Source organism: Acytostelium subglobosum (assembly GCF_000787575.1).
Source record: "Acytostelium subglobosum LB1 DNA, scaffold: scaffold4, whole genome shotgun sequence".
In the NCBI taxonomy this organism is placed as follows: Eukaryota; Evosea; class Eumycetozoa; order Acytosteliales; family Acytosteliaceae; genus Acytostelium; species Acytostelium subglobosum.
In genome coordinates, this window is record NW_012236528.1 from 1,359,540 (window position 1) to 1,372,736 (window position 13,197).

Below are 13,197 nucleotides of genomic sequence, written 5' to 3' on the forward strand. Positions count from 1 at the left end.
AATGATGACTTCAAGGTTGCATTTGCCTTTTCTATTATCCAATCACCAATAAGAACTACTACTTACAAACAATATATATATATCATACATACATACACTCCACTCATTATTGTGTTACCTTTATTATTATTTATTTGTTATACACAATAGTATTGTTAAATTAATTAATTAAAGATATAAAAAGGATTGAGTGATAGATAGGAAACTGGTTTGAAGGTAGGAAGTGTGCTAATTTACGATCCGCGATGCGATCGTGTGTGCCACAAACACTTCATCCACCACACGCACTTAATCAATCAATCAATCAATCACCCACAACCTAGTCAATCCGTCAACCCGACCCCAATCAAATCATACCACCAAACAAACAAACAAACAGTAGCATTTACAAGTGAACTGAATCGAAGTGAAGTTGCACAAGTTTGAACAGATAGATACCCTTTGTGCCACTCTCGCTTGATCACTATCATAATTATCATCTTTCACCATTATTATTGACACACTACAACTACACCCATTACATTTGATGGCCCGTACTTACTATTGCCACTTCCTCTGATCACGAACATCACAACATTCATTCATTCATCTTCATTCATTCATTTACATTCTCATTTACATTCATTCATTCATTCATTCATTATACCTCTTCACAGTTCAAGAGGTCCACACCACTCTCAGGAACTCTCAACCACAACACACGCAGCACACCACAACATCCACTACCACACTCACACACACGTGCATCAACCACAACTACGACTGCCACGACTACCACGACTCAACCAGCATCAACCTTAGCTTATCTAAGCTAGAGAGAACAAGAACAAGCAACATTAGAGTTGCAGCCACAACCACAAGAACTATTCTAACAACTCCTTCTTCTACCTAATAATCATTCATCATCATCTTCAATCATCAATCACCAATCACCAATCCAAGACAGACAGTATCAGATCATCTGATTGATAAATATACAAAAACACAACAAGGCTACAGCAACGGCAACGGCAACGGCTACTTAGTAGTAGTCTATCATCTAGACTATTGAATTGTACAGCAGGAGAAGGTGTATTTATAAAAGGATTAGCCAACATAGACATAGAGAGAGAACAAAACAACAATGAGCAGCACTATATCAGAGAAGATATTAAAGTATAGATCTACAAAGAAGGATGAGGATAAAACAAGAGAGGAGCTCGTTGAAGAGCTAGAGATAATGCGCAAGTTGGCAAGAGCCAACTGCAACTCAAGAATCATGTTGGATGAGATGTACCAAGTATGTCATCAACTCAACTAGATCATTCATTCGACTCGATCAATCAACTCACTCAATCATTCAAACAACTCAATCAAATGATATAGTTTGTAGCATTGTTGGATCAACAGGGCAACTTATTGGATGTTAATGAACCTGCTTTACATGGAGGCGGTATGATTCGTTCAGAGATAGAGGGCATACCATTTTGGGACTGTAGATGGTGGGCCGTATCAGAAAAGACACAGAAGGATTGTAAGGAGGCGGTGTATCGAGCGGCCGAAGGACAGTTTGTGCGTTATGAGGTCGACATCTTTGGCAAGTCGGCCGGCACAGAGACCATCACGATCGACTTCTCCCTCATGCCCCTATTCGACGAGGATGGCAAGGTGTGGCTCATCCTGCCCGAGGGCAGGAACATCACAGAGAAGAAGATAGCCGAAGATGAGATTGCCCGCAAGAACAACGAGCTCAGACAACTATACGAGAAGATCAAAGAGTTGGATGAGTTGAAGACACAGTTCTTGTAAGGATCATTCATTCAATCAATCATGGAATCATTCCTATCACTTACTCAATCACTCAATCCAATCATTCAACCAAACATAGTGCCAATGTATCTCACGAGTTAAGAACACCTCTCACTTTGATCACGCATCCAACAGAGATGCTGATGAAGGACCCATCGATATCACAGGCATCCAAGAAGTACTTGGACGTCATTGCGAGAAACACAAGAGGACTGCTGAAGCACGTCAACAATCTGCTGGACATCAGCAAGCTCGAGGCTGGCAAGATGACGGTGCAGTACTCAATGGAGGACATTGGACGCACGATCAATCTGATCGCCTCGTGCTTCGAGCTCATTGCCAGGGACAACAATCTGGACTACACCATTGTCACGCCGTCGCAGGATGGACCTGCGCTGATGGCCGCAATCGACGCCGACAAGATCAATCGCGTCGTCACCAATCTCATCTCCAATGCATTCAAGTTCACGCCACGCGGCGGCAAGATCCGCGTCAGTGTGCAACGCACCGACATGCCCAACGGTGCACCAGGCTTCGAGGTCATGGTGGCCGACACTGGCCCTGGCGTGCCCGAGCACCTTCACTCAATCATCTTTGATCGCTTCAGACAGGTGGACGGCACAAGCTCCAGGAAGCACGGCGGCACCGGTCTGGGACTGTCAATCGTCAAGGAGTTTGTCGAGCTTCACAAGGGCTTTGTGACCATCTCGGCGCCCAAAGAGGGCACGGGCGCAATCTTCTCTGTGATCATGCCACTCTCGCCCGACATTGAGGCCATGGCCCACAAGACCACCGTGTCCGACTCGAACGTCTCTTCGCTCGTGTCCCAGCCAGACGACTCGGCAGAGTCTGGCGGCGTCAATCACCTTCAGTCGATGGGTAGCAAGTTTGACGCGTCAATGATCGCCAGACAGGCAGCCGAGGAGCTGGAGCAGCGTGAGGGCTTCATCGAGAACTTTGACGAGGAGATGGAGGACCTCCACCACATGCCCAAGCCAACCGTGCTTGTCGTCGAGGACAATGTCGAGATGAACAGGTTCATCGCCGAGCTGTTGGCTTCGCGCTACAAGATATACACGGCGCTCGATGGACTTGAGGGCCTGGAGAAGCTCAAGCAGCACACGCCAGACCTCATCGTCACCGATTGCATGATGCCCAATATGAGCGGTGACGAGATGGTGGGCAAGATCCGCGAAATGCCTGAGTACGACAACATCCCCATCATCCTGCTCACGGCCAAGGCCGACGAGTCGATGCGCGTACGGCTGCTCAACAATGGCTGCTCAGACTACATCAACAAACCATTCAGCTCGGAGGAGCTGACGGCACGTGTCTCCAATGCGATGGCCATGAAGAAGGCCAAGCAGTTCCTGCAAGAGGAGCTCAAGTCGGCCAACAACGACCTGGGCGAGCTGGTCAACCAGCTGGCGACCAAGAAGCGCGAGCTGCAGGTGCTGGTCGTCGAGCTGGGGAAGGAGCGCGCGCTGCTGGACAAGGCCAACCAGCACAAGGACGAGTTCCTGATGAACCTCTCACACGAGCTACGCACGCCACTCAACGGAATCCTCGGCTGGAGCCAGGTTCTGCGCTACGAACACGACATCAAGGAGCTGCAGCACGGCCTGGAGGCCATCGAGCGATGCGCACACGCGCAGAACCAGCTGGTCAACGACCTGCTGGACATGTCCTTGATCATTGGCGGCAAGCTCCAGATATCGCCCGAGCATATCGACCTGTCCATGATGGTCACGAGCGCTGTGGAGACCCTGCAGCTGCAGGCCAAGAGCAAGAAGATCACACTCAGCACCGACCTCGAGTCGCTCAACATCCGCGGCGACCCAGTACGTCTCCAGCAGTGCGTGTGGAACATGCTGTCCAACGGCATCAAGTTCTCACGCGAGGGTGGCAGCGTTAGCGTCAAGCTCACGCGCTCTGACGGAGCAAACATTCCAGGCGTGTGCTCACTGCCCGCTGAGAAGGCTCGCGAGCTGCTGGGCCAAGCCAAGACGGCCTGGTCTCTGCTGACCATCACCGACACTGGCAAGGGCATCTCTGCCGACTTCTTACCACATGTATTTGACCGCTTCCGCCAGGCCGACTGCAGTTCCACGCGCACATACGGCGGCCTCGGCCTGGGCCTATCGATCGTCAGCAACATCGTCGAGCTTCACGGCGGCATTGCTTATGCGCACAGCAAGGGCGAGGGCATGGGCTCGCAGTTCTCCCTCCTCCTGCCGCTGGACCAGGAGAACCTGAAGCGTCCGCGCGCCACCTTTGAGGAGTCATGCACACTAGAGCAGACCAACACGCTGAACGGTCTGCGCTTCATGGTGGTGGACGACCTCGAGGAGACCGTGCAACTGATCGCCAAGATGCTCACTACGCAGGGCTCCAAGTCGATCACCACGCACGTCACGGTCAAGGACGCAATGGAGGCACTGCAAAAGGGCGACGCCAAATTTGACGCCATCCTCTCCGATCTCACCATGCCCAATGAAGACGGCTACTCGTTCATCGCCAAGATCAGGCAGTGGGAGAGCAGTAACAATCTGCCACGCACACCAGTCGTTGCGCTGACGGCCGCTGCCTCAATCTCTGATCGATTCAAAGTCCAATCATGTGGCTTTGATGACCACATTGCCAAACCTGTAAATTTACTTGGACTTACCAATGTCATCTTGAAGCTGATACATAAGCAACAGAGTGGCAACAACAACAACAACAATAACGTAAGCAATAGCAATGGTACAAATGGAAACCACAATGGTAATAATGATGGACAACAGCAGACAAAGAAGAAAAGATAGATTGTCTTATATACATGACATCAACAACCATAATGAATAAATATATTTATTTGTTGATGTTCCAGGATTATTATTATGATTTGTTTGAATCCGAATGTTTGAAAATCCAATTCACGAATTCAAACAATCCATTTCATTTCATTCATTCTACTTTGTCAAAGTAATAATCAACAAACAGATAATAATATAATGGATGGAGGAGGATACTTCCGTGTATGTATCACCATAACATGACCCAACTACAACCGAACTAACTCAATCAATCAAACAATCAAACACAAACAATCAAACTATCAATCAATCATTCCAATACAAATTGATGATCGATGAATGTAGGGCACGTCAGCCGAACAAGATAATCGATTCTCTGACAAGGAGAAGAAGTTGCTGAAAGTAATGAAGTTCCCAGCGCACTTTAATCAAAAAGTAGATAAGACTAAAGTCAACTTGCCTTCCTTTAGAAAGTGGATAACCAAAGAGCTTGAGGAGGTCCTCTCATACGACGACGATGTACTCGTTGACTATATCATAGAACTACTCGAAGGTGTAAGTATCAAACCCCGCTCACCCCTCATCATAGCTAACTAACTAATCACATTGACGTTAGGCATCACCTGATCCCAAGACTATACAGATCAAAATAACAGGATTCCTCGCAGAACACACTGATGGGTTCATGGACAAGCTGTGGCGACTACTGCTGGAGGCTCAGAGCACAGTGTCAGGCATACCGGATGAGTTCCTAAAGGATGTGGAACTGATGTCGGCAAGTGTGGCGGCAGAGGAGAACAGAATTCAAGAGGGTATCAGTCGAGCACAACAAAAGATGGGTAACATGAGTCGTGTGGACACACGCTTCGATCAACAACAATCACAGGCGACTGCAGCGACTGCACCACTACTGCCTGCTCCCGCGCCCGAAGCAGCGCCCGTCCCAACGACGGTCGTTGTTCAGAAGGGCTTTTCAGATATGCCTCCACCTGTCCCCGTGACTGCCAATACCAATGTCGTGTACGGCCTCAACGTCAAGCCTCGAGGTGGCGGTGGAGAAGAAGGTGATAATGATATTGATAACAAAGAGAGGAAGTACAGACGTTTTGATGTTGTTGAACGACCCCATGCCAACGATGTTCCTTCCACCTCCACAGCAGCAGTTGCCCCCGCCTCCGATGAAGGCAGTCAGCGACTGTCAAGCGAACATCAACATGAAGAGCATCCTAGAGACGAACGCTACAGAAGCGAAAGAGACAGAGAGAGATATCGCGATGACTATGAACGCAGAGATCGCGACCGAGACAGAGAGCGCGACAGAGAGAGGCTCTATCATGGAGGTGAGCGAGATAGACGCGACCGATACCGCGACGAATATGACAGACGCGACCGTTATCACGACGACTATGATCGCGATAGACGCGATCGATACCACGAGGAGTATGATCGTGATAGACGTGACAGAGACAGAGGTGGATACGAGCGCGAGAGATATCATTCCAGTAGCAGTAGCAGGGACGAAAGGTATCGCGCCGAGGAGTATGATAGGCGGGAAAGCAGACATCATCGTGATGACGATAGACACCGCGAGAGAGATGACTATGATCGAAGAGATAGGAGGAAATAGATGAGAGCAGTCATCAAAAGAGATTGTCACATTATAATCAATCTGCAACAACGATGCAGTTGCTGCAAACCGTGCCAAACAAGCGTATTGACGAAGTTAAGCTATTGCGAGGTCAGGACCTTCCTAGGAGGGTGGGCTGTGAATAAAACCCCCTTCAAGTGTCAGGCAGATGTTCATAAGTTCAACAGTTTATTGCGGCGACAAGTTGGTCGCTGCAGATGCCGAACTAAAATTGATGTCATGTGGCAATCATCATCCTTGATGGTCGATCATTCACGTGCGCAAGTGACTCTCTCCATCTTAGTACTTTGCATTCAATCTCTTGACAGTGCCCTCAATCAATCCTGATGGCTCCTCCACAGGCTGGAATACCGTGTTCTCATTCTTAGTGCCAAGCTTGTTAAAGTCGAAGCCAAAAGCATGTTTGTTTGGAAGTGACAAGTTGATTTCATCTTTGTTTGTTTGAATGAATGAATGATTGATTGAGTAAGTAGTTTGGAATAGTCCCAGGGGCATGGATATACATACCAATCTCCTTAACTCTATCGATGGCAGTCTTTCCAATGATGTACAATGTTTCTTGAACTGATTTGGAGTATTGGAGTGAGAATATATCAAAGACGGCACCTTTGAACTCTTGGTAGACATTGGGATAGTTGACATTCTCGGTGGTATTGTAGGTCCACTCGGCAGTTACGGCCGTGGCGAACACACGGTCCTTGGTCTCGGGCAGAGTGGTGTATTTGTCGCGCAAGAAGTTCTCGAATCCACTGCCAGTGGTCTTCATGATGAGCAGGTCCTGGATGCCGGACTTAACCTGGGGCGGTCTGCCGCGCATCGACGTGACCGAGGCGGTGTGCACCTCTCTGGCGCGCACAAAGGAGTGATCGTGCTCCTTCTTCTCGTAGGTGGACTTCATGCGCTCCCAAACGTTCTCGCGAATGGTCACATGCACGTGGGATACATGTGAGTAGGTGTTGAGGAAATGCTTGCCCAGGATGATTCCAAGCTCCTCTGGCGATTTGAAATGCTCACGCTGTGCCAATAAGTAGACGGTGTTCTTCATCGAGTCTGTGGCCACAACCTTTTCATTATTACCTGTTAGATAGGTTTCTTCAAACTGACCCTGAAGCAATACACAACAGTCAAGGTCAAGAACAGAATGAAAGTCCTTATTCTTATTAACCTTCAACACTCTAACCTTTGCCTTTCCATATCTATTATCTATAAGTGTTGCCATTATTTTTATCTCTTTTATCTCTCTATGTATTTATCTCTATCAAATACAATTCAATGTCACAACACACACATGTGTTTGAAGAACAGACCCAAAATTAGATATTTTCAATTCCAACCCTTTTTAATTAATTTCATCTTCACTCAAGATTTCATCTTACTTTTGACTTTATCACTCAATTTCAACACAACTATTGTCGCCATGTCATTCAAAGATATAACAAATAACCAACTAACTATCTAAACTCATTTTATTGTCTAAATGAAGGATCGATGATATTGTTCTGATTTCTTGACTAATGTATAATCTCCTGCTGCGTAAGGTTCTTCAAGTGTAGGACCAACTGGTGGAGTTGGAGATCCTAACTTTTTGAATTGTTGTTGTATCCTCTTCCATGTTGATGTTGGTTTGTCATCTGTTGTTGGTGGTGGTATCCTCTCTGCTAATCCACCATACTTCTTACCGAAAGCAGTACTAACAGTCTCCCAAGGTATACCCTGAATGAACAACAATCTAGGTTGTTTATCTCTATCTCTGAAGAATACCCTTACTATGAAATGTAAGTATACGTTAACTTTATAAGACTCATGTACACATACCATAAGGTTCAGTAATATAGATATGATTGATATCATCTGGAATTGGAGTATTTGGTTCTTTAACTGGTTCAGCATCTTGTTGATTAGGATGATATAATATCTTACTGTATGAATGATGATGAACAAATAATTCTCTTATTATACTTGGAGCAAGATCATCATAAGTAATCCCATCAACTCTTTCAACAACTAATTTAAAATCTCTACTTCCAACAAAAGGTATATAATGTATAGTTATGATTGTTTTATCCATTTATTATCAATTTATTAATACGAGACTTGTACTGGTTGGAGTATACATTGAATCAAAAAATACATTTTATTATATTTAATAAAATAATATTGTAATTTGACATAATGTCCTCATTCAAAATCAAATACCAATCTGATCCGGAGTTCCGTGAGCGCCACAAGGCCTACTTGCGCCAAAAAGTCCTGGAACAACTGTCTATATCACTGCATCAAACAATGCTACCCAGACATTGTCAACACTTGCAATGCACCTCTTCGACTGAAGAAGTTCCTCAATCTGGATTCAACGGACCCTGTCCCAATCAATATTCTGTCGGCAGTTGAAGACAAGTTCAAGGTGCGTATATATGTTCGAGGTGATCACATCTTCACATCGACCAAGAAGTATCCACGCGAGATAAGACTCAAACAAACCAATGGACACCACACACTCGACAAGACAGACACATACCAACTCAAAGGTGTTGCGATCAAGAAGCAGGATAGAGTGATGAAGCCTGTAGCATTTAAATACGCAAGCGACGTTGATCATGTCATCATATATGATGGTGCGACTCAGAGCACGATGAGCAGAGAACAGTTTATCAAAGAGAAGAGAAGGATCAAGTTCGAGTCCAATTATCAGTTCATATATTCAGAGGAAGGAAAGACACTTGAACAAACACTACAATTATTCATCGCCGATGCTGATGCTCTCAAACAAGGTACGAATGGAATCATCGACATGTACTACACAGGCCACAACATTAAAAAGGCCGCCATCACATTTCCTCTCGTATAGCAAAGCAGTGTATCCAGATCACATACAACAGGATGAAGGCGAGTGGATACCCAAAGCATCACAAGTTCCACTGATGTTCGCCGTTGATGGTTACACTGGTCCTCTCTACAAGTACGACGTATGCAAGATGTACGCAGCGATACTCAAGAGCAGTAACTTCATGATCCCAATCAAGCGTGGCGAGTTCAAGCAGCTGGCAGACGACGACATCAAGCCACCACCATTCGGTATCTATCGAGCAACCATCATTGGCGAACACCGAGCATTCAAGACTAACAAGCATAACTACTACACTAGCTATGATCTAGCATTGGCAACAGAACTCGGATTGACGTACAGCCTCAAGATCGACAACAAGCCCAACGCACTGCTCTATGGTCCAGAGTGCCGTATCTACTCTGTGACACTGTTTGGACAGTACATCGATCAAGTGCTTGGATGGATCAAAGCAGGAGTACCAAGATCAAAGGAATTATACCAACGTCTTTGGGGAGCGCTGTCCAAGCGCAACAAGATCAAAAAACACATCAAGTCAATCAGCGAAGAGCAGTCAACAGCCACGTACGATGTCAAGCTTCCAGACAACTTCATAATCGATAAGATCACACCGACAGCGAATGGCAACGTGATGGTCAAGGGAGTGAGCAATACAGACATGTTCGACACTCCTTGGGCTCGCATCATGCCATTTATCATATCACGAGGACGCAAGATGATCGGTACTATCATCAAGGACGACATTGATTGTGTTATGCGCGCACACACTGACGGTTGGTGCATGACAAAGCCATGGAAACAATCATCATTATAGACATCATTGGATTATCCAAAGTTAGGAACCGAGTGTGGAGATGTAAGGTATGAAGGTTACTGTGATAATGGTATTGTTAACAAGATGCACCGAGTGATCGGCGAGTTTATTTGATGAGGATGGTGGGACTGTTATCAGTTGTTGGGAATGAATCTGGCAATAAAGACTTCATTGGTAATGTTGAAATATTCGACCAATCTATTGGCGACATCTGGTGAGAAACGATAGGAGAATGATCTTGCACCAGCAACTATCGCATGAATGTTCATGTTAACTGCAGCGATGGCGCCTAAATTGTTTCTGATCACTCTTGAGAATGACGCTGGTTGCAAGGAGTATGGATGATGCTGAAGAGATAATGTTTGGCCAACAATGACTGAAAGGTTGCCACTGCGGTGTCGCCATTAAGGACCTCATCAACTCCAAACTGCTGTCTGTTCCTGACCAGGTTGTTATTATGTCCCATGTTGTGTGAGAGAACGACATTCTGTTGTGGGAGAATGGGTTGTGTGCAGTAGGCGCAATTGAAGCCATGCTGGACCAACTGAAGCAATGCCACGAAGAACTTGGTTTGTGACTTATGAAGGGAGCAACATTGTTCATCAAACCATCGACAAGTGTTATGAATATGACGAGTTCGATCGTGTAGCTGTGATGCAAGCATGCATTCCCAAGTCATTCTACACTGTGCCAAGGAATAGAAATACATTTACGTTGGTAGAATATGAACAGAGTGTCTTGATCACTGTGCCTGTTGGCAACTACAGCAGACTCTCGTTACAAGACACACTGACAGGGCTGCTCAATGCTGCGTCGCAAGCAGGATTGACCTATTCAATCACATGGCCAACATCGAACACAGGCAAGTACATGTTCTTATGCCCTGATGCTAAGAATGACTCTGTTGCATTGCAGTTCAACGATGCTGACCTCTTCCATCATCTAGGTTTCGAACAGGATAGCACGAACTACTTTGTTGATGGAGTACTGACGAGCACCAACGTGATTGATCTGCAGATAGAGAACTCATAATGTTCAACCAACCACAACAACGAATGTAAAACAGTTTCCTATTTGTCTTGAACATTGTCTTCATTGTCCAACCATGAAGTAATAATATTTAATGGCACCTGCTTCCACCTTTGTGTACAGGATTAAGTTGGAGGAGTGATCGATCAAGCGCATTGCAATGTGTCTCTCGGGACACTCGACATCGATGATGAACAATGTCTCGCTCAATCGAATCAACTGGAGAAGGTCAGAGGGATACATTCGATTTCGGTTGGATAGTGGTGGCTGCTTGTCAAAGTATCTTCGTTGCATATCTCCCTTGAATCCGTCCCACGATTCCAAGAGTCGAGGCATGATAATGCATATCTCCTTGAACGCCTTTGGTGGCGCACCATTCTGGACCAAGTTGACATAATGTATGTTGGACATTCCAGGAGGCTTGGTGAGATAGAAGAGATAACAGAAGAGTGCCGAGTAGCATTGTACAGGCGTAATATGATGTGTACATCCAAACCACAACGAGTGGAGCAGTTGAGGAATGATCGGTGGGCCACCTGCTCTGCGAGGGCCGTGTGGATCACCAGTCGTGTTTGTGGAGGAGAGTGTGCCGGCGAGCACCAAGTGTCTGAGAGATGTTGGAATGGATCCGGGTGCAAATGACGCCTCACCGCCATGGACGAGCTTGGTGAGAGAGGGCGGCAGCACGCCAGCAGTCAGTGTTTGGGAGTAGCTGCGGCCAAGACTCAAGAAGGTGACATTGTGCGGGATGGCCAGGGGCTCCAAAGGATGGTTGAAGGGTGAATGATACTCTCCGATGATCAATGAGATGACAGAGTTGGGGATTGATCCAGGTACAAGTGGCTGATTGAACGAATCGCCAAGCGTCAGGTACTGAACAGTGCCTGGAATGACTCGGGCAGGAATGGGATCATTTCCATCGAGGCGCAATGATGTGATCAATTTTGGAGTAGATCTTGACCGGGCAGTGTCGCTGCTGCTGCTACTGCTGCTGATGATGAGTGATTGTAGATCCTCTACTGATGGGCAGGTAATCGTGTTTACGTTGCAATTGGACTCTGGGAAGAAAGAATCTCTTCGTTGTGATGATACCTTATTGAAGCGAATCGAGTGCTCAAGTTGTGATTTGAAATGATGACAGACCAGCAGCAAGCAAATACGATCAATCTCATCATTCACAAATGAGACAATATGGCGAAGAATATAAGGTGGTAGTATCAACATGGTGAATGTTGGCAATGATTGAGATTTCTGTACAGAATTAATTAATTCACGTTGTCAAAGTATTTATCAATTCATAGGATGTGGTGGGACATCTATCTGTACTTCGACTCATCAATGACTGAGCCTGGGTTCAAGGTAATTGCAATCTACTACAGTTGTTTGGTGCACCTACACCAACTTACTGATAAGTAAACTCCAGACTGGATTGTTCCTTAGATCCGAGTACAGTGCCCTTGGACAGGCGTTGAACTCAATGAACCAAGACTACACCAGCTTCATTGGATACAATAATGAGCACACGACCACTGCCGCTCCAACGATGGCACCTACCAAGACTCAGTCCAGATTCTATGATAAGAACTTGGGTAGCAGCATTCCTTATCCACCCAAGGGTGACTACTCTAGGATCAAAGGAGCACACGAGAAAGGAATGGTTGCATGGGTATGTTTGTGAGCACATTGTTGCCATGAAATGCCAGAAGCATCTGTTTAACATTGATTGTTCTACAACAGGACGATCGCGGCAGGGGACTCTGGCTACAACATACCCTTCCAAACTTTCCAAACATTGCAGCAATAGGCCAGTCGCCTTGGAACGCCAAGGACCACAAGTTCAACGTTGTGAGGGGCAAGTTGGACTATCCCCTGGACTCGGTGGATTTTCTGCGCTTCTCCTACCTTGGTTGGAATCCATCGAATGTCTTCCCATGGAACATCGCCAATCCCATTGCAAAAGATGGCAATACGCACAAGACAATGATCAAGAGTCCTCAATTCCGGCCAGCTTAACACATCCTTTGTTTATCGATGCCGACCAAAGAGGACAGTTAGTCACAAGTCAATTGATATTGTCAATGAGGAGCTCACTCCTAATCATGATCCTCAGTCTCCAGGATTCTGGCCAAGTTGTCCAACATGTTGGTGTACACCACAACGGATTTCTTCTTCAAGCTGCGGGAGGGTGCAGGTGACTTTGACAATCAAATGGTGAATACTTTTTTAATATTAATATTATTTCCAGATGGTTAATACCTCTCCCTTCATTTTTGTT

At 46.0% G+C, this 13,197-nt stretch overlaps 6 protein-coding genes across 6 annotated transcripts; 4 read left to right on the top strand and 2 right to left on the bottom strand.

Moving 5' to 3' along the window:
• Positions 1–1,105: 1,105 nt before the first annotated feature.
• On the top strand, positions 1,106–4,586 carry SAMD00019534_027010 (hypothetical protein; the record flags this gene model as incomplete). Its single annotated transcript, XM_012901999.1, has 3 exons — positions 1,106–1,279; positions 1,366–1,784; positions 1,868–4,586. Coding segments are annotated over 3 exons (3,312 nt in total), but the record flags the coding sequence as incomplete, so codon positions are not given.
• Positions 4,587–4,784: 198 nt separating this feature from the next.
• Positions 4,785–6,213, top strand: SAMD00019534_027020 (hypothetical protein; the record flags this gene model as incomplete). Its single annotated transcript, XM_012902000.1, has 3 exons — positions 4,785–4,808; positions 4,932–5,141; positions 5,203–6,213. The coding sequence occupies 3 exons, from the start codon at positions 4,785–4,787 to the stop codon at positions 6,211–6,213; spliced, it is 1,245 nt and encodes a 414-aa protein (XP_012757454.1).
• A 300-nt stretch (positions 6,214–6,513) lies between these two features.
• Positions 6,514–7,453, bottom strand: SAMD00019534_027030 (hypothetical protein; the record flags this gene model as incomplete). The annotated part of the gene is made up of 2 exons (XM_012902001.1): positions 6,514–6,665; positions 6,742–7,453. The coding sequence occupies 2 exons, from the start codon at positions 7,451–7,453 to the stop codon at positions 6,514–6,516; spliced, it is 864 nt and encodes a 287-aa protein (XP_012757455.1).
• Positions 7,454–9,155: 1,702 nt separating this feature from the next.
• Positions 9,156–9,893, top strand: SAMD00019534_027040 (hypothetical protein; the record flags this gene model as incomplete). Its single annotated transcript, XM_012902002.1, has 1 exon — positions 9,156–9,893. The coding sequence occupies one exon, from the start codon at positions 9,156–9,158 to the stop codon at positions 9,891–9,893; it is 738 nt and encodes a 245-aa protein (XP_012757456.1).
• Positions 9,894–10,985: 1,092 nt separating this feature from the next.
• SAMD00019534_027050 (hypothetical protein) lies at positions 10,986–12,146 on the bottom strand (the record flags this gene model as incomplete). The annotated part of the gene is made up of 1 exon (XM_012902003.1): positions 10,986–12,146. One exon carries the CDS (start codon positions 12,144–12,146, stop codon positions 10,986–10,988), a length of 1,161 nt encoding a protein of 386 aa, XP_012757457.1.
• Positions 12,147–12,224: 78 nt separating this feature from the next.
• Positions 12,225–12,935, top strand: SAMD00019534_027060 (hypothetical protein; the record flags this gene model as incomplete). Its single annotated transcript, XM_012902004.1, has 3 exons — positions 12,225–12,281; positions 12,346–12,588; positions 12,660–12,935. The coding sequence occupies 3 exons, from the start codon at positions 12,225–12,227 to the stop codon at positions 12,933–12,935; spliced, it is 576 nt and encodes a 191-aa protein (XP_012757458.1).
• Positions 12,936–13,197: the final 262 nt, after the last annotated feature.